Raw genomic sequence first — 21,690 nt, forward strand, 5'->3', positions numbered from 1 at the left:
ATAATGTATACAGTGCGAGTTTCACACGAAATTGTCTTACAAATAAATACATTTTATATACAACTTTCCATATTTTAAATTCCTCCACTCACGTCGATTAAGACTTGTTACGAAATATGTATTATGCATGAACATTTTCGAAAATTTGAATCTCTAAGGATTTCCTAAAACATAATCACAATTTTTGTTTTCCAAAAATAATACTAAAAATGGAACTTGAGATAAGTTTTGTGTATAAGGAAAAAAATCTCGCCTTTCTGCTGAAGATTAAGCTAAAACTCCAATATCGCAAACGACAGCCTGTAAAGACTAGACTTTAAAGAGTAGACTACAAATTTCTAATTCGTAAATATTATGTAGAACTTTGCGATATATGTGATGTTTTCAAAATTAAAAAGAAAACGCTGCATCTTTTTCATTTTCAAACTTCTTGAATATGACAGAAATCCAAAGTCCTAAAAATTTGGAACTTCCAAGACTTCCAAAAAGCATTTCAAAATATAACGCTTGCAGTCTTAAAAATCGGAACCACTGAACAAAACCCCTGTTCGAAAATTCATCCCTGAAATTTCGAGCCTCGCACCATAAAATGAATCCCCGAAAAAATGTACAAAATCAATTGTCTAACTTTTAGGCAATATTCAGTAAAATTTCAACCGCGAAATCCGGCCTGCTAGTCAATACATCCACATTGTCGTCTTTTTGAAGGATGGCCTTAAGGTTTTTGTTAATAAATTTCAAGGCACTCTGTCTTAACGTACTGTCACGGTAAGTATCGGCAAGAATAAGAACGTTCATTACATTCTCGGCGTCGATCGACTTGCTCAATTGCCTACCGCAAAATCCCTTCAAATTCTCAAGTCTGTACTTATCAGCAGCAATGAGAAGTTTCTCCGCGTGGTCTTTTATATTATGAACTGCCCCCGTATAAACAAACCGAAGCATCTCTTTAATAACATCCGGTTCTATATCATCTATACTCATTTGATTTTCTTGTTGTTCCTTCATTTGACTCAAAAACATCGCCTCAAAAACTGCAGAGGCTGTTGCCAAAACTGCCCTGTGAACTTTAAATTCTTTGCCCCGGGCAACTATCGTAAAATCGGCAAAAGTTTCGTTTTCAAAGAGCGAAGAGAGGGTTTTCAGGGTTGGCTGCACTTCAACGTATTCACCCTCGATGAATTTGAACATCAGAAGGAAGCGAAAGTCGCTTTGGATGAAATCGTAGAGATCGACTTTGGGGAGGATGCACGGAAAAGAGCAGAGCGGTCGCCAATCTCTGACAACAGAGAGCCAGAGATTTTCGTGATGGAATTCGTGGTAGAGTGAAATTTTTTTCCCAGATTTTAAATCGCTAATGTCGGCAAGGGTGCAGACCATTTCGTAGGAACGACGAGGAAGTTCGGTGGTGAAGTATTGGATCTGGGCGTTGAGATTCTCGCCGGTAAAGTCAATGTCTATGGAACATTGAATGGTTGGATTTTCGCTGAAAGAGAGAACTCGTCGCTGGAGGCGAGTTTCTTTGCCGCTCCTGATTACGGTTTTGAAGTCGTGCATCATGAAGGGAATGGTCAGGCCATGTCTTTTGTCGCATTGATCTGATCGGTCGCTCGGGTAGGAAACTGTAGAGTACTCCATGGTAATGATCTGTGGACAGAAATAGGAGATTCCAGTGCATGAGTAATTTATGTAATTATTTTACACATTTCTCAAGGTAGATTTTCGCAAATTGTATCTATAACCGACGCTTCGATTCCATAGGCTACACGTCGCGTTTGGTTGAACTCTCCGTCGCGTTTGATCCAGCGACACTGGACCTTGCGTCAGCGCGGATATTATTATTATTATTACACCATTAAGCCATTTCCCTTTCGGGGTAGGAGTGACTCACTCGATAGGGGAAAGGAGTAGTGTGTGGAAGGGATAGAGATTTTTCAGATTGATCCAGAATTCTCGTGCTATTTAAGTAAATAACACGTTCGTTCCTCAACACTGATCCGACCCAGGTTGCTGATCAATCTCTCTAGCAATCACCCCAAGCGAAGAACCTCACGAAGTCGTGATGTAAGGTTCCCCACTTGGGTCCATTAGTAGCCAAGGTCTTTGTTTCAGGCGTCATTCACTCTACTGACACTCTTTTTATTAACTATTTTCCGCCATACTTTCCTGTCCTGGCATACTTCTCTAGCTTCTTTTATGTCCATGCATTTTTTCATGCAGGCTCTCGTGTTTCTGTTACTTCTTATGACTCTTCTAACTGGGGTCTCATTCACACATTCTAACCATTCTTTCCGCGGTCTACCTCTGGGCACGCTGCCATTTACTTTACCTTAATACACTTGTTTCGTTAGTCGTTCATTTGGCATTCTCTCAACATGTCCGAACCACCTTAACCGATTTCTTTCCCATGTGTCTACTAGCGTCTCTTTTGCACCACATTCTTTTAGAATTATCTCGTTACTTACTTTGTCCATCAGGGTTTTCCCGCATATTATGCGCATGAATCTCATGTCAATTGCGTTAATTTTACTCTTATCTTTTTCTTGATAAGTCCATGTCTCGCTACCGTATAGTAAAGTCGGTACATATATAGAATTATGTATTGCCATTTTAGCTTTATTTGATATATTTTTACTTCTGATAAGAGGACCTGCTCTACCAATAACCTTCTTACCTTCATTTATTCGTCTATCTAATTCCTCATCTATCTTCCCGTCCCTAGTAAATAAGCTACCAATGTATACAAACTTATCAACTTGTTCAATTCTCTCATCATTTAATAAAATATTGCATAGTGTCTTCTCACTCTTTCCTTCGAACACCATAGTTTTTGGAGGCATCGAGCACTCATTGGAAATATATTATGTGTGTCTGTCCTTAATCGGTGCCCAACCCCTCTTGACCAAGCGCTCGATGCCGTCAATCACGTGACTGACTTTTTGTTTTAATTCCGCGAACATGCATGATCGAAAAAAAAGTCTTGAGGCGACCGAGTGAATCGAGAAATATTAGAAACTCAAAGAAAGTGTCCGCTTAGATTAGATAAAACGTCTAGTTAGTTTGAATTAAATATTTAGTTCCTTTATATACATTTTTCTCGTAATCAGTCATTTTTCTCGCGTTTCTTAATATTTCAATATAGTTACCGCCCACAATCGAAAAACTTGTACATTATTATTACCGCAACACAAACTCTATTTAATATTAACATTCGCGCACATTTTAAGTGGTAAAATTAGCGTTTAATTATCTAAACTAAATCTGAACTGTCACTGCTCCCGATTAGACTGTTGCCATTTTATTTCGCTGCTCCCATAATGCACCGGTGCTCTTCCAGCAATCCCTTCAGACACCTATTCTTAATATCTATTTTATAGCTATACTCAGGATCGTAGTCAGACATTTGGTTGGAGGGGGGGGGGGGGGGCAAAACTTAGTTATAGTTTAGATTTTTTTCACATCTATAGGAAAATACTTATTGGGGGTTTGATTATACGATATCCCTGGTATATGGAAAATGATCAAAGATATTCATGTTCGCGGATCCAGGGATTTTTCTAAATTCCTTCATTCGTTTTCAGCTAAATGTTTCGCTATACTAAGGAATAATTTCCCTGTCACAGCTCAATGTTTTTTACCGTGTGCTAATTTTTACGGAAAATTAATTTTTCCATAATTAGTTAAGGTACATGGGTTCAGGATTTGCTTCGTCAGCATGGCAAATTATAATGGCTAATTTTTTTTATCAATATCCGAGACGACACAAGGTCCAGTGCGTTATGGAATGCATGCATCGACATGCTGTGGATTTTCTGGACAGTCTCTGAGTCAATGCGTTCAATAGCTTGGTACAAATAACACGAAAAATTGTCTTCAATAAATAATGAATAAAACTATGTGATTTTAATTTTGTTAAGTAAACAAGCCTTTTCTACCGATTTTTTCGCGCTGAACACGAATCCTGTCAGAAATTGCCTATTCAGTCAGGATTTTAAGAAAGTTGAGGTGATAGAATTTTTGAAAATATCTCAAAGTAAAGCTCAGACTTTGTATTTTCACGTGATAATTAACACCATAGGAATTTTTCAAGAGTGCGAAAAAGTATTATGTAAAATTTAAATCACTATTTAAAGATAAAACAAATGTTCTAGTAAATAGATGTGGAAGCTGACAATTTCAAAGTGACACGAACCTAAAATTGGACTAGGTTTGACCGCGGATTTTTTTCCGCGAAAATCAAAATTGAAGATTGCTACTAAAAGTCATTAAAAGAAACTCATTTAATGATAACAATTTCAAAAAATACCAATGCTAAGAGGTTGAAAAAATGATTAATACATTAAAATTATAACTAAATTTTAATTAATATTTGGAATATTAACAAAAATTATTCGATCAAAAAATTATATTATGAAAAAATTTTATTGAAAATTAAACCTTCTAGTCTCATATTTAAAAAAATTGAGAGCAGCAAGGACTATCAAGGAATCTTTGAGCAAACTTCGAATTTAAGACGGGAGAAAAATTCCAATTTTTCCATGATAGGTTTTATGGCTGTGGAAATTAATTTTTTTTTTATTCCTAAAAGTGTTTCTATAGATTTACATAGTCATTTTGATGACAAAGTAGAGGGGGTGGGGAAACCTATTTAATATTAGCCAATCGAAAAAAAGAGATCACCCATCAATCCTTCTATTTTAGGTAAGAAACTTGTAACGGTTTTTAGAATTTTTGCTCGATTTTTGAAATTTATGTCTTGGATTTTATAATTTTAGGTAAGAAACTTAAAAATATGTATTTTAGATTTTTTGTACTTTTTTTTAGACTTAGGAGTTCAAAAAACAACTTTCATCGCGAGCTAGGGGGGTGCAACTTTTTTGTGAACTTTCTGACTTTGGGATTTAAAAAATAATAATTTACTTGAATTCTTCTAAATTTATTGAATTCTACTTAACTCAATTGATTTTTTTTAATTTTTAAAAGTTTTTATTTAACTGATCTTGAGAATCAATTGATAAATTGATCAAAGGATTTTAAATATTTTAATGTATGTTTTCAAATTCTTTGGCATTTTCAACACCTTTACAAAAATGTAATATTTTAAAGTATTTAAAATATATTAGGTAATTTAAAAGATTATACAGAAATTTTGAATAGATTTCAGCAATTGAATGGAATTAAAAAGAATATAAAATATTTTACGGTATTGCAAAAAAATTCCCAAGCATTTTCAAGAGCTTTACAAAGTTTTAACGAATTTCAAAAGATTATTTTAATGTATTTCAAAGAGCTTATTAAAAAAAAAATGAGGAATTTTATAGGGTTTAGAAGATTTGAAGAGATTTAAAAATATTTTTTGCAATTTCATTTGGAATTCAACATGAATTCTTTTGAATTTTGCTAAATTCACTCAAAGCAATGAATTTGTCACAAGTCTTTGTTCAATTTATCTCAATGTCTTTAAAACTTACATTAAAATCTTAGGCATTTTATCCGATTCTTTTGAATTCCCTTTATTTTTTCTAATCTCATTTAAAACACACTCAATTAAACGGATTTTTCCATATTTTTGCTTTTTTTAATTCACTTAAATTGTTTTTAAATTCAGCTTTATTTTTAATGAATTTAATCGAATTCTTCTAATTTCCCTTAAATTCCTTCAAATTTTAATGACATGCTTATATTCTTTTTAAATCTCGGGAACTCTTGAATTTATTTAATTCACTTGAATTCTTCTAAATTTAATCAATTCTACTTCATTCACAGGCTTTTTTAAAGTTTTTAAAGTTTTGATTTAATTGATTTTTAGGCATTTCATGAAATTCTTTGGAACTCCCTTGAACTTTCTAATCTCGTTTCGAACTTAATAAATTCAATTAAGTTTTTTCATATTTTTACATTGTTTTCAATTCATATAATTTTTTTTTAAATTCAACTTAAATTTTTATTCATTCCAATTGTACGGAAATCAGAGGGTCTTTTTTATTACAATTTTTTCCAATTCCTTTCAATTCTTTTGACTTTAACTTGATTGGTTTTGAATTCTTGTGAATTTATCTTGAAACTTGGAACACTCTTCAGAATGTTTTCATAGATTTTTTAACGTTTTTGTAATGATTGACCATCAAAATTGTATGCAATTATTTTCTATTAAAATCTACCAAATTCATGGCTTACATTTTGGGTAAACTAAAAGTAACAAATATCACTGAAAATATCAATTTGTAATAAAAAATAGAATAGTTAAACTTTTAGTTGAAAAAAATATATTTTCAACAAAATATAAAGGCTTTTCAAGAAAATAATTATAATATAATATAAGAATTATTAATTAATTATTAATGTCGAATTTTAAACCAGAAAGATGAATTTTCAACTAAAATTATCAATATTTTACTGTAATACTTGAATTTTTAACCGAAATTTTTTTTAAACAAGATTAACTTGCAAAGAAAAAGATAATTTTCTACAAAAAAAATCAATTTTTAAGAAAAAATGTGGAATTTCAAAAAAGTATTTGAGTTTTCAATTGGAAAATACAAGTTTTCATTCAAACTGTTGAAGTTTGAACAAGAAAGAATCAACTTTCAACCAAAAAAGAACATTCAAATTTCCATTTGTATAAATTAATTTTCAAGCACACTGATATTTTTTCAACTAAAATTATAATTTTCTACAAAAAATGCAATTCTTTCACAAAGTATATAATTTTTTAAACAAAAAGTTTCATTTCTAAATAAAAATATTAACTTTCAACCAAGAATAAAATAGTTAAATTTTCTGTTAAAAAATGAATTCTTACAAAGCCAAAAAAAATTATTTTCAACAAAATAGTTCAATTTTCTACCTGAATAGTTAAACTTTTAGTTTACAACAATTATTTTTAAAAAAAGTAGATAAATATTCAATTAAAATAATGAGTCTTTAACCAAAGAGGGAATTTTTTTAATTCCTTTCTTCTAAATCCGAATGATAATTCTTTTGAAAAATGCCCTGTTCCAAGTGTAATTATACTTATTTACGGAAACTCCCTGCCCTAAAATAAAAACTATAACTATTTGACTAAAATTTCACAATTTTTATAATGGAAAACAATAAATTATGATTTAATTAGAGTAAACTAAGATAATCTGACAAATCTGCGACTGTAGATGAAGTAAACATCACATTTATAAATTGAAAAAAAAATTAAAATAATGAAAACTTTAATTTTTCTGCGATCAGAAGTAAATTTCCGGTTTTAAATTAAATTCCCGGGATTTTCCTGGTCGTGTGAAGTCGTGTAAGTGCAAAAATATTTTAGAAACTACTATATTCTTGCGCTTAGCCATGGTAAAAGTGATTAATAATTCATATCATTCATAAAACTCAAAACTGGATCTATTTTTATCGTGTCGACGGCTCTTTTAAATTTTGACATTTGACTTATGTAGGATGTAAAAAATTTACAAACTGAAAACATTTTATACGAAAAACGGAAAGTAATCACAATCCTTGGTACCTGAATTTTAGAGGTTATATTATTTTTCGACAAACGAAACCAGAAAAATTATTCTGTTATATTCTGCGAATTAATGTTGTTATAATCTTGATATTTTTCTCCAAATCATATATAAAACAACACTGCTCCAAACGAGAAAACGTCAAGAATTTTGAATGTCCTTAAAAAAAAAGCTAAATTATTTTTCAGGTCAAGAATTTCTTTTGATATTATTTTTAGGGGTACATTTAGTATGAAAACAATACAAAAGCTTACTTTTTCAAGCGAAGAAACTCCAAAAAAGTTGTAAACACTACGAGGAGGGAATCTTAACCTCTCAGTCGCTAGCAAAAAAATAACGACTCCGAATTATAAACACGAGAAATAAATGATTATTGTGAATTTCGTCGAACAATAAACCAGCATCCTTCAGTAAAAATGAAAGTGACTTGATGAAAATTGATTGTTTTTAAACTTTTTAACTATGTATGACGGGAATACGTTTTCGAAGTTCGGAGTGTTTCAGCAAAACACTAACCATACGTAAAAAGTTCACTCTAAGCGCATGCGCGGTCATAATTTTAAACGCACACATTGAAGAACATCTATGTAAATCAGCTGAGTGATGCGTAAGTCGCATTAGGTGTCAATGGAAAATATTTACAAGTATGTTTACAAATTTTAATTAGTTAACTAATATTAGTTTAAGGATAAACTTTGCAGATAGTAGCCTGAGAATTTTAGAATAATGTGAGTGTTCATTGAAAAAAAAAACCGAAAAACTGACAAAATTGCGTGAAGACAAACTTAACCTCAATTTTTCAATTAATTAAGAAAATTATTTATGTCATATGCATTATACATATGATTAAAAAACTCAAGTATTTTTATTTTTGGATATCTTAATAAACAGAGTCGGCATATTTAGCATTGGTACCAGGACCTAACCTCCAAATTGAATTTCTTCATTTTACTCCGTAAAATACTATAATTAAATATTTGTTATATACTTAGGGCCTAATTCTTTTTTGAATTAAGTATACATTTGGACTGAAAAATTGGCTAATTTCAATACTTTTTCTGTACAATGATTTTTTTAAATTCTAATTCGAATACTCCAAAAAACCCGTTTTACTGAAAATGTGTTGAAATTAGCCAATTTTTCACTCCGAATGCAGGCTTGATCAATTTTTTATTTTCTGTGACCGTTATAAATTTTTCTTAAAGGTTAAATCTTCAACCAAAGACATTAATGTTCGAACAAAAACATAAATTTTCAACTAATAAGATTAATTTTTGACCAAAAAGATGAATTTTTAACCAAATAAATAAATTTTCAACAAAATAAATACATTTTTTATTAAAGAAATCAGTTGTCAACTTAAATGAGGAATCTTTATCCAAACGAATGAATTTTCAACCAAGAAGATTACATTTGATCAAAAAAGACGATTTATCAATAAAATAGTTGATTTTAAATAAAGCAAATTAATTTTCGACCAAATAGTCGAATTTCCAACATAATATATTAATTTTAAACTAAGAAAGATAAATTTCACACCCAAAGAGGAGTAATTGTATTTATAGTTACAAAATTAATTTTCAACTAGTGATAAATCTTAAAAAAAAAATATTGAAACAAATAGTTGAGTTCTCTAGCACAAAATACGAATTTTCAACAAAGTAGTTAATTTCAAACAAAACAAATTAATTTTCGACCAAATAGTTGAATTTTCTACGAAAAATACGAATTTTCAACCTAATGTGGAATAATTATATTTGCCGTTACGAAATTAACTTTTAACCATACAAAATTAATTTTTAATAAAAAAGTTAATTTTAAACCAAACAAATTAATTTTCAAACATAATATTGATCCATAAATCATTTTTAACAAGTAGTTTAATTTTCAACTAAAAACAATAAATTTTCAACCTAAAGTGGAATAATTATATTAACAGTTATAAAATTAATTTTTAACCATACTAAATTAATTCTCAATAAAATAGTTCATTTTAAACCAAGGAAATTAATTTCCATCTATAGTGATGAATCTCCAAACAAAATAATTGTTGGTACAAATAGTTGACTTTTTTACCACCAAGGACGAATTTTCAAAAAAAAAAAAAAAAAAAATGATTTAATTCAAACAAAACAAATTAATTTTCGTCCCAGTAGTTGAATTTTCTACAAAAAAGTCGAATTTTCAACTAAAAAAGATAAATTTTCAACCCAATGTGGAATAATTATATTTACAGTTACGAAATTAATTTTTAACCATACAAAATAATTTTCAACACAATGGTTAATTTTAAACAAAACAAAAAATAATTTTGAAACATAGTGATGAATCTTCAAACAAAATTTGAATTTTCTCCTACAAAAGACGAATTTTCAACAAGATAATTAATTTTAAACAAAAAAAAAATAAATTTTTAACCAAAAAAAATTGCAACCCGAAGTAAAATAATTATACTTACAGTTTCAAAATAAACCTTTAACTATAAAAAATTAATTTTTAATAAAACAGTTCATTTTAAACCAAAGAAATTATATTTTCGACTATAGAGATGAATCTTCAAACAAAAAATGTTGTTTGAAACAAATAGTTGAATTTTCTACCACAAAATACAAATTTACAACGAAATAGTGAATTACAAACAAAACAAATTAATTTTCGTCCAATTACTTGAATTTTCTACAAAAAAGTCTAATTTTCAACTAAATAGATAAAATTTCAACCCAAAGTGGAATAATTATATTTACAGTTACACAATTAATTTTCAATAAAATATTTAATTTTAAACCAAACAAATTAATTTTGAAATATAATAAGTAGTAAATTAATTTTCAAGCCAAAGTGGGCAGCTAAAAAATTGATTAATTATCCAAAAAAATTAATTTTCAACAAAACAGTTAAATTTTCAAACAAAGAAATGAATTGGCAAGCAAGTAGATTAATTTTTCACCAAGAAGATTAATATTATACCAGAAAAGACCAATTTTCAACAAAAGTTCATTTTTAATAAAAAAAAATCTTAACTATCTCCAATAAATCCAATAAATTAATAATCTCCAATAAAAAGAAATGCATTTTGAACGAACATTCAAAATTTTTTAAATATTTTTTATTGAAGATACATCATTATAATTTAAAATTAATTTCTTTGGATTGAAATGAACTATTTTGTGGAAATTTTTTTTATGTGTTAGAATATTAATCTTCTTGGTGAAGAATTCGTCTTTTTTGTTTACAAATAATTTATTTAGTGGAAAATTAAAGAATTTTGTTGAAAATTAACTTTTCATCGTTAAAAATTACTTTTTGTTTTAACTGTCAAATAAACTTTCATCTTTGGTTGAAAACTTATATTTTTTAAGTTGAAAATTAATGTATTTTTAAAAAAGTCGTTCTTTTCGATAGAAAATTAATCTTCTTGGTTGATAATTGATTTTTTTGTTGAAGATTTCTCATTTGAGTTAAATATTAATTTATTTAGTTAAATATTAACTATTTTGTTGGTACTTTATGTATTTTGTTGAAAATGTATCTTCTTGGTTGAAAGTTTATCTTTTTAGTCGAACATTAACTTCTGTGGTAAAAATTTAACTTGGAAGAAAAATTTATAACCGTCATGGGAAATGAAAAATTGGTCAGGGAAAGTTAGTAAATTCTGAAATTGATATTTTATAGCAACCCCGCTTTTTATTGTATCAGGGACGAGGGAAATTATAAGTTAAAGCGAGTAAAAAGTGAAATAATGTCCATTAAAGTTTCAAAATCTTATAGGAATGCATTTAAGGCACACGTGTACACTATATTTAGTTATAAACAAATTAGTAAGAAACAATGATTTGTCGAAATAAACAGGTTTATATGTTTTTTTAATTATAACTTTGTAATGTTTGCAGATATAATTTATAAACTGTTAATTTGATGAAAAAATACTTTCAGTAAATATCCTAGAAAATTTAAAACAAAATTTTTTAATTTTAATTAAAAAAAAATTTTTTTTTTAAGCTTCTAGCAGGACATGAAAAACAGACTGCGTTGTACCGTAAATTTCCTTCTGTCATTCGAGCTGCTCGTCCCTCTTATTAACTTAAAAAGTAATCTTAAATGAGTGATAAAAATATTAATAATTTTTATTAAACTATGTAAATCTTCGCTTTTTAAATTATATTTAAGTTATTAAAATTTTTATTTAAAAATAATCCCAACAAAAATGCTTTAGAGAGGAAGAAAAAGGGAAAAAGTCATTTGGCAGCTATGTAATATAATAATTTATTATTCTTATTATTATGTTGATGCACTTATTTTTATTATTTGAAGATATTATTATAGGTTCGCCAAATGATTCTTTCTCTTCTTCTAAAACTCTCAAGCATCTCTTTAAGTTTATTTTTTAAACACCTAATATTTATCAAAATGATTTATTATTTACATAAATAATTATTAAGTAATTTTAATAACATTTGTTTTATTAAAATCCACAATTTTACTTACATTTAACAGAAATAAATAACATAAATAAAATTGTTATCGACATTGGCCTTTTTCTTAAGAATAATTTTATTATTCATTTTTCGGGTTAGCGGATGTTTCCAATATTGAATTCATATAATTCAAACTTACAGAATAAAAATCTGGTAAAAAGTTAGTATAATTTAGTCAATGATAGGTTTGGGCCAGCATATTTTTACAAATATTAATTTTTTCATATAAATACAAATTTAACTTTATGTATTTTAATTATTTATTGTTCAATCTGCGACATGAAAAATTCAAAAATATATAGTTTTAATATTTGTTCCCGTAATTATGCAACTTTGTAATAATTAATTTTGAAATTGTACTTTTTTTCCGGTTTCTGAGTTGAAACTGCATATTATTGAACACTACTCATTTTTTAAAAGATTCATTCAGATTTTGAAGAGAAACATGTAAAAGAATTTCTGTTCCAAGTCAGAATTTGTAAAAATTTGAAATTTCCCTCTTCGAAATTTTAGATAAAGAAAGTACTTCAAAAAGTTCAACTCTTTTGTTTAAAATTCATTTTTTTTGTCAAAGATTCATCATTTTAATTGAAAATTCATCTTTGAAAATATAACTACTTTGTTTAAAATCAATTTTTTAAACTAAAAATGTAACTATTTCAGCAGGCAACTAAACTATTTTTCTAAAAATCCGTTTCTTTTTGTTGTTAAGAATTAGATTTTTTACAGAAAATTTAACAATTCTATTTTTGGTTAAAAATGTACCTTTTTGATGAAAATTCAAATATATGGTTAAAACATGATATATTTAGTATTTAGAAATTAAACTAGTTACTTGGAAATTTATGTACTTTTTGAAAGATTCGACTTTTTTATAGAAAATTATATGGTTGAAAATTCTTCTTTTTGGTATAAACTTAAACTATTCCAGTTTAAGATTCATAATTTTAGTTGACAATCAATTAAAAAAAAAAAAAAATTAATTCCTTCAATTGAAAATTTACATTTCCTTTTTTTTTGTTGAAAATTGATCTTTTTTTGTTCAAAATTCAACAATTTCGATTACAATTTGTATTTTTAAATTGAAAATACAAATCTTTCATTAAAAATCCACATATTTGATTAAAAATCGATTTTTTTGTGAAAAATTCTATTTTTCTTTGAAAGTTAATCTTCTTGTTAAAAATCTTCTTTTCGTTTAAAACTTAAGTATTCCAGTTAATTTTTTACCATATAAATTGTCAATTAGTTTTTTAGGCTCGAAATAAAATTACTTGGTTGAAAGTTAAACTATTTTTTAAAAATTAATTTCTTTGTTTTAATATTTCATAATTTTAGTTAAAATTAATCATTTTGTCTTTTTTGATAGAAATCAATCTTCTTGGTTGAAAATTAATCTTTTTTGTAAAAATTCAACTGTTCTGGACAAATATTTATTATTAAATTTAAAAATTTATCTTTCTGGTTTAAAATTCATTAATTCTAGTCAAATTTTTACAATTTTATTTGTAAATTTATAACTTTTTTGAAAATGTAACTATTTTTTATGAAAGTAATTTTTGTGTGGAAAGTAATTTTTTAACTGAAAATTTAATTAATTTCAATTGAATATTCAATAGATTTAGCTGAAAAATAATTTGTTTTTTGAATATTAATTTTTAACTTAAAATTCAATTATTTAAGTTTTGATTAAAAATTGATCTTTTTTAGTAAAAAATAATTTTATATTTTGTTGAAAATTCTACTATTTCAGTTGAAAGCTTATCATTTGTAGTTGATACTTCATTGCTTAGGTTGAAAATTACTGAACTACTTTCTTGAAAAACTCTTATTTTTGGTTAAAAATTAATTTTTGCTACAAAAAGTGTAATTATTCCATTTTTTTAAATTGTTATTTTTTAGTACAAAATTGAGATATTTGTTTCAAAATTAACTTCTTTCCTAATGTTTAGCTCTGCAGGTTTAAAACAACTGAAATAAATTTAAAATCAATAATAAAATGTTTGTGTTCAGAGCCAAATGTGAATATGTTACTTTTAGTTGACCGGGAATTTCAAATAATATCTCGAATCGTTAGACTGTTAATCTTGTGGTTTTTCCGGGCCTTCGACTAAAACTTTGAAGGCATTTTTTCTCCGGGAAACTCAAAAAATGGTGGGGTGGCGCACGCCCTCTAATGTAAAAAAATGTCATTAAGGTGTGGTTTTGGACCAACCTAACGTAAATAAAGACCGGAAAAATCAGCAAAATGGAATACGTCAACCCCAATTTGGGTTTCTTATCAAAACCGGTCGGGCCTGCATCAGACTCGTTTCATCAGGAACAGAGAATATTGTAGGTGGTGGTCGGTTGCACACGTAGTTTTGTGCCACACAGGCTCTAACGCAGGCGCAGGCAGCTGTCACCTTACACCCATGGAGGAGACATGTGGGCGGGGGGAGGGGGAGGGGGACAGCCATTCTCAACTTATCTCTAGGATCTTTGTAAACATGTCGTGAAATCCGAGTATCCCCTCAGTGGCGTAGGATCCACTCTTATTCGTATTCGACAAATCTACCTACAATCTACAAATTCCACAACGATAGGAAGAGTAGAGAATATTATCGACTGCAAGGTTTTCCCTTTTGGCCTTTTCCATCAAGATTTCTGGCTGGAACGCGGAACGTGAAACTAGAAGCTGGTGTGTGTTTCACGACCTGCAGGGGTGGTTGCGATCACTCCAGTTCTGCAGCGCTACCGTTCCCCCGACAACCGGGATCCCATCGGTGAGGTCACTAAGTGGAGCAGATCTTTGTTCCACCCCAGCAAAAAGGAAGGATCAGAGGCTGTGAGGATGCAACCCCTGAGACTGTTCTAACTATACAGTCTTCTTCGACTCTTTTCTTGATTTTTTTGTTTTGTTAGACTTCAAGAGGTGGCTTTTATGGTTTATGCTCCAGGCGAGGACGTTTATGTGCATTCATTGGAATGTTCGCCTTTGGAGAAGTTTATGCTGAGGGATTTTTAAATTATGTCCATTGTTGCAAGTTTTTATTACAGAGGTACTTGTAGGCGGGGATGTAGGGAATTTCGGCGCCTTGTGAAAACAAGGCAAATTCTAAGCGGTGAAATTAACCGACGGCAGTAGCTAGTTGGTGATTCTCGATTCATCGTGATCTCAAATGTTAAGCGTGGGTGGTCGCGGTTAGCGCTCGGATGGGTGGTGACCGTTCGTGATTCTCGGTTAGTCGTGTTTTTTCGGGGTTTATCTAAATGACTACTGTCGAGTGGGGGGACGTTTGATGACGAGGATGATTGTGGGGATATATAGTTATCGAATTTCTATATCTAAGTTTGTCTGTTAGTTAACCGGCTGTGCTCGGGAGCGAGCTCAGAGGTTCAGTTTTCCACTTCTCTGAACAAATTCATAGGCGAATGCGAGCGCTGATGATAAATATATGGCTGCAGATGGTGTAGAGATTTTATAAATTGAAAAAAAAACACACATGATTGGGTTATGTCAGGCATTACTTAAATTACTTTTGGAGTCTTATTACGGTTGTTGGGGTAATTAATTTGACTAAAAAAACTAATCTAATTTTTATAACCGGTAAAATCTTAGATTAGAGGCTTCAGGTTAAATTTACAGAGTGGCGACTCAAGGCCTAGAAAAAGATGCCCCGGTCATTTCTCCAAGTCTTCCAAAATCTTTATTTAAATTTTCAAATTACAACCTTAGAGTTTTAACAGTTTATAATTAAGAGTGGCCGCAGGTCAGGGAAAACCTGGAAATCACGGGAAATTCAGGGAATTTAGTTGTCTAGGAAAAGTTGGGATATTAATAAAAAAATTACAAAACTTAAAAATTTTCTGTTTGAAATTTTCTCAAGAATAATCAGGACTGCCACACTAGGGTGAATCAAAATTGCTTTTTTGTTTTAGAGGGAAACGATTCCCCCATTTTTTCCAAATCCGAATAAAGAAAGTCCGTAATTTTTTATTTTTTATTTTAACAGGTGCCGGTTTTGACTTGAAGTTTCCCGTGTAAAATGCATGGGGAAAAATCACTTTTTTGAGTTTTTGGAATAATTTTTTAGGGTTTGAAAAAATGTGATGGGAAAGTATGGGGGACCTGTGGAGAATTATCCAACGGAGAATTTCATGTATCAGAAACACGGATTTGACACCCCTGCACACCCCCAAGAGTACCTGTAAACTACCCTTAAAACAAAAAATGTTAATTCTTCATAAAATCGACTTTTGAGCACTGTATTCCGGTCTTTTTTTAAATAAAAATTATTAATATTGGTCTAGTGGAATATTTATTATCCTTAATTAATTTTTTATCATTCAACAAATGGAATTTGTTTAAATAATGTTTTTTCCCCTTACAATTATTATTATTAGTCTACTGGAATATTTAATAATATTAGTTCATTAATTTTTAATTGTTTAAACTAAAGGAACATTTTCTAATGTATTATTTTAAATTCGTTTTTGTCCTTAAATGATTACCATTGGTCTAGTAAAAAATATTTATAAACATTAGTTAATTAATTTTCAATTATTTAAACAAATTAAATTGTTAAAAATAATTTCTTTTAGAATTTTTTAAAAATAAAAATGATTACTCTGGGTCTAGTGGAGTAATTATCAGTAATCATTAATTTGATAATAATTCATTTATCCGTAATATTTAAGTAATAGTTTTTATGAAAAATTTTTTCCTTAATTAACCAAACAATGTTGATAAATATTCCACTGAAGAAATATTAATAATTTTTAATTCAAAAATTATTAGCACAAATTCCATTTCTTTAAATAATGGAAAATTAATGAATTAATGTTAACAAATATTCCACTAGACCAATAGTAATAATTTTGAAGGAAAATTTTTGTTTGAAAAAATTTTGTAATCAAATTACATTTGTTTAAACAATATAAAATTATTTAACCTATGTTAATAAATATTCCACTAGACTAAGAGGAAACAATTTTAGAGAAAAAAACGAATTTTCTATGAAAAAAATATTTAAACAAATTCCATTTGTTTCACTAATTAAGAATTAATTATCCAATGATTGCATTTGGAATGCTTGAAAGAAACTTGATCAAAAAGATCACTTTTAAATGGCAGTATTTATATGCTTCTTCATATTCTGAATTGTCTACTTAATTAAGTATAGTCAAAGATTAAGTTTCTCAAAGCTCTGTAGGCTTTGAGGTACACATTGTCATTGTGACACTCCCGCTGCGCGCTCGATTTCCGACAGATATTTGTAAACAGGTTTTGTTTTTCCACACACTTTTTTTTATTTTACTTTTTTCAGCGTTATTTTTCACGAGTAAAACAAAAAGTACGCGTCCTATCAAGAAGTAATTCTTAACGAAATTGTAGATCTTTTTTAGGATAACCATTCTTGTTAATTCATCTTTTTTTGTATCCTACATAGTTTGTCCACAAAATGGAATTTTTTATTTTCCATTATTTTTCGTGCAATCAAAATTTGAATTTTCGATTTTTGAAGAAAATCCAAAAATTGGTTATGATAATCTTGTAGGGATTTCAAAAAGAAATGTTTTTCTTCGCTTGACTTTTTTTCATATCGTGCGTTTTTCGGCTTCAAATTTTGATTTTCGGTTGATTAAAAAAATTTTGAAAACGCTATAACTCTGAGAATTTTCTTTTTATCGAAAAAAGTCATAAGGATAAATTGTTTGTTATTTTCAATACGGACGGACGGACAGACGGACAGACCAGAATAAAGTGCTCAAAATATCGATTTCATGGTGAATTGACATTTTTTGTTATAAGGGTACTTTTTCAGGTACTTGTGGGGGTGTGTTCGGGGTGTCAAACTTATATGTCAGATACATGAAATTCTTCGTTAAATAATTCTCTACAGGCCCCCCGTACTTTCCCGTCACTCTTTTTCAAACCCTAAAAAATTATTTTTAAAACTCATAAAAGTGATTTTTCCCCATGCATTTTACATGGGAAACTTCAATTCAAAATCGGCACCTGTTAAAAAAAAATTGGGGAATTTCTTTTTTCGGAATTGGAAAAAAATTGGGGGGGGGGTCGTAACCCCCTAGCATGCAAAAAAAATGTTGCCATGCATTTTTGGACCACCCTACTACCGCACAGTCAACTTTTTCTCAAATCACTTTTTATTCACTTTTTAAAATGAAAGCATCACGTTAGCGACATTTATTTCAACAAATTAAACAACAATAAATTAATTCTCGTCTTGAATGCTTTTGAAATATTTTAGAGTATTTTACTTATACCAAGAAATTTGTTGAAGATTCTAATCACTTGAAGGAATGGCCTCAGTGTACTTTTAACAATTCAATGGAACTTTAAATAGCTTTAAAAAGTTTGAGAAGATTTCGAGATATTTTAAAGGATTTGGTGTATTATAGGATATTTTAAAACATTCCAAGGAATTTTTTAATATATTTTAATAATTTGAAGGGATTCCAAATAATTTAAATGATTTTATGATATTTTTAGAAATTCTAAGAGATTTATATAAATTTAATATAAATTTTATATTTATATAAATTAATAATTTTATATTTATATTTATAATTTTATATTTATATAAATTTATTCTTCTTTTTAAGTTGAAAATGCTACTGTTTTCATAGAAAATTTAATTTTCGTTTAAAATTCCTACTTTCATGTTGAAAAGTAAACTGATTTTTTTACAGAAATTCAACTTTTTGAAATGTTTTAATATTTTATTTAAAAAATCATATTTTTTAGTAAAAATTTAATATTTCTGAATAAAATGCAACAATTTCGTTAAAAATTCAAACTTTTTAGATGAAATTTCCACTCTTTTTTTTGGTGAAAATTTGTCTTTTTGATTTCAAAATTCATCTGTTTTAGTAGAATTGCATCATTCTTGGATAAAAAGAATAGTTTCGAAATCCATATATTTTATATCTAGTAGAAATTTTGATTGATATTTCTTAAACTATTTAAAAAAATTTTTCCTTTTTCTGAAAATTTTCAAAATTTTGAGAAGCATAGAACTTTTTGAATGTTCATCGAATTTAAAAATGTCATTAGGATAATTTTCAAGTCGCTTTGTCGTGTAGCAGAAAATTTGACAAAAATTTCTAAAACACTTAAAACATTTTTATTCAAATTTTGGAAAAGCTTGAATTTTTTAATTTTTGTCTAATCGAGAAAATTAAATTAAGATAGTATCTAAATATATTTGATATCCAGTGACAAATTTAAATAAAATTTCCTAATCTATCAAAAAAATATTTTATTCTATTTTTCTGAAAATTTTCAAAAATTCTAGAAGTATTGGGATCTGAAATCTTGAGGGAGCCACTAGTGGCAAGAGCAATATGGCGGCGACAGTAGGTAGATGTCTCATCAGACTCATGTAAAAACATTGAAAATTAGTCTTAAATCTTAAAAATTAAAGTAGCAATAGCTGAAATTTGTGATTTCACAAAATCTACACCGGCATGTAGAAACTTCGTAGAAGGAGAAACAATTTTGTATGCAGGACACCTTCTATTTTGCGGGAAAGAGGTGCAAAATGAAACTTCAGTTTCTATTATTGCATTTTGTTGGTAAACTTCGAAATTAAAAACTCTTTTTGTCTAAATAATAAATTCTTCAATTTTTCCCCCTTATAAACATTTAAAATGTAGTATTAACTATCGACATTTCAATACAAAATTCAATTTATATCAGCTTGAAATGACATAGCAGTAACTTTTTTCAGATTTGAGGTTATGTTGATATATTTGTACCTAAAATAAGATTTTTATTTAGATCCTGCTTTGATTATTTTCACTCGAAATGCTGAAAAATGAGTGAAGAATAAAAACAATAACCACTTGATGATTTATTTTATTTGTAACTTTATATTTATCACTTTTTATTTTTTCCCAGTTTAACTGTAAAAAACCTTGTAAAACTGTTAGAAAAATTATTTTCGTATATTCGCCTATACTTTCCGTCAAAATTTACCTACGCTCAGGGCTTTCCGATTCTGTCACCAGGTGGCGTATTCGAGTTCTAATTTTTTTTTGTTTTGGTTGGAAATATTTTCTTAACGAAATTAACCTTCATTTTGGGAACCTTAAGAAGTGTATCATAGGTTGACTCGATTTAAAAAATCCTTCAATGCATACAGACATACAGACAGACACCAACAAAATTGTATGATTTTCGGATTTTGTCAGTGCCGAAACTTCGATCTGTTAACAACCAGAGATCGAAAATTTGGACGATCATGAATGATAATGTAAAAATCCGTCTTCCACGCAGCGCCACTAATGACCCAAAAATAAAAAAACTAAATTTTTACGTATTATTGTTACTTTTTAGCAATTTCGTGTATAGTTTATAGAAAGAATACATTTACCAATTTTTAATTGTTTAAACAAATATAAGTTGTTTAAATAATTACTTTTCCAAAAATACTTTTAAAATCGTAATTAATTCTATGTCTTCCATTTTATTTCATTGTTTTAGTTATCGAAAAATAACTGCTTGAGAAAATAAAGATTGTTTAAAGAAATATAAATTTGTTAAAAATTAGAATAAATGTAAAAAAATTATGTAATTATTCAACGAAAAGTAGCATAGGATACCAATTTGAAAAAGTGAACATCTCTGGCTTAATTTCTAGAAATTGTGAAAATAAACAATAATTCATTGTTTAAATAATTACACAGTGAAAACCCAAAAATTCCATTTTGCGGTCAAACTATGCAAGATACGACAAAAGATGAATGTAAAAAAATTGTGCACCCAGAAAAGATCTATATTTCTTTTGTATTCACTTTTTGATAGGACGCCTAGTTTTTGTTTGATTCGTAAAAGACAGCATAAATAATAGAAAAATTAAATTTTTACCGAAATGACACAAGCTGCGACGAAAATAAAGATGTCCAATTTGTTCATCCAAAAAAGAGCTATAAATTTATTACAAATCATTTTTTGATAGAATGCGTAGTTTTTGTTTTATTCGTAAAAAAACATTAGAAATTAAAAAATTAAATTTGTTGAAAAACGTCACAAGGTCTGACAAAAATTAATAAACAGAAGTTGCTTACCCAAAAAAGATTTATAAACTTTTATTAATAATTTTTAGATAGGACGTGCAGATTTTATTTTAACGGTACAAAATAAGATTAAACATAAAAAAATGTAATTTTGGAAAAATGACACAAGAGATGAAAAAAAATGAGAAGACAAAAGTTGTTTAATCAAAAAATATCTACAAATTTGTTATAAACTCTTGTTATAAAAATATATTAAAAATTCTTTTTTTTTTTGTAAAAAGGGCACAAGCTACAAGAACATTTTATTTAACAAAATTTACTTGCCTAAGTTATATATATATATATTTAAATTTTTTTATAACCACCTTACGTTAGGATGCGTATTTTTAGTTTAAATAGTAAAAAATAACTTTGAAAATAAGCAAATTAAATTTATGGAAAAACGACTTAAGTTGCAATACAATTTTTGATACCCATTTTTTAAAAAAGGATGCACACTTTTTCTAATTATAAAAATAATACAATAAAAATACTTTTGTTTCAATACCAATGCATATTATGAATTGTAAAACACTATGCAATATTTGATTAAATTATGAGAGAATTGAACAAGTTGATAAGTTCGTATACCTTGGTAGCTTATTTACTAGGGACGGGAAGATAGATGAGGAATTAGATAGACGAATAAA

At 28.2% G+C, this 21,690-nt stretch overlaps 2 protein-coding genes across 3 annotated transcripts in view; one reads left to right on the forward strand and one right to left on the reverse strand.

The window, feature by feature from the left end:
* Positions 1 to 6: 6 nt before the first annotated feature.
* LOC117173497 (speckle-type POZ protein B-like) lies at positions 7 to 8,018 on the reverse strand. Of its 2 annotated transcripts, XM_033362124.1 has the most exons (3): positions 7,757 to 8,018; positions 7,502 to 7,661; positions 7 to 1,647 (listed from the first exon to the last, which is right to left on the reverse strand). In XM_033362124.1, exon 3 carries the CDS (start codon positions 1,636 to 1,638, stop codon positions 631 to 633), a length of 1,008 nt encoding a protein of 335 aa, XP_033218015.1. In that variant the 5' UTR covers positions 1,639 to 1,647; positions 7,502 to 7,661; positions 7,757 to 8,018; the 3' UTR covers positions 7 to 630. The 2 variants fall into 2 exon arrangements, with proteins under 2 accessions (XP_033218015.1, XP_033218006.1); XM_033362115.1 differs by lacking the exon at positions 7,502 to 7,661.
* A 63-nt stretch (positions 8,019 to 8,081) lies between these two features.
* Positions 8,082 to 21,690, forward strand: part of LOC117172374 (mitotic-spindle organizing protein 1-like) — a 45,811-nt gene continuing 32,202 nt past the window's right edge. The window contains exon 1 of the mRNA XM_033360233.1: positions 8,082 to 8,146. Coding sequence (XP_033216124.1) covers positions 8,130 to 8,146 — 17 coding nt within the window. The 5' untranslated portion in view covers positions 8,082 to 8,129. The remainder of the gene's footprint in view (positions 8,147 to 21,690) is intronic.

Source organism: Belonocnema kinseyi, chromosome 1 (assembly GCF_010883055.1).
Source record: "Belonocnema kinseyi isolate 2016_QV_RU_SX_M_011 chromosome 1, B_treatae_v1, whole genome shotgun sequence".
Lineage (NCBI taxonomy): Eukaryota > Metazoa > Arthropoda > Insecta > Hymenoptera > Cynipidae > Belonocnema > Belonocnema kinseyi.

Bases quoted from the DNA above. Each gene is read 5' to 3' on its own strand.
- LOC117173497 (XM_033362115.1), bottom strand. From the start codon at position 1,638: ATGGAGTACTCTACAGTTTCCTACCCGAGCGACCGATCAGATCAATGC.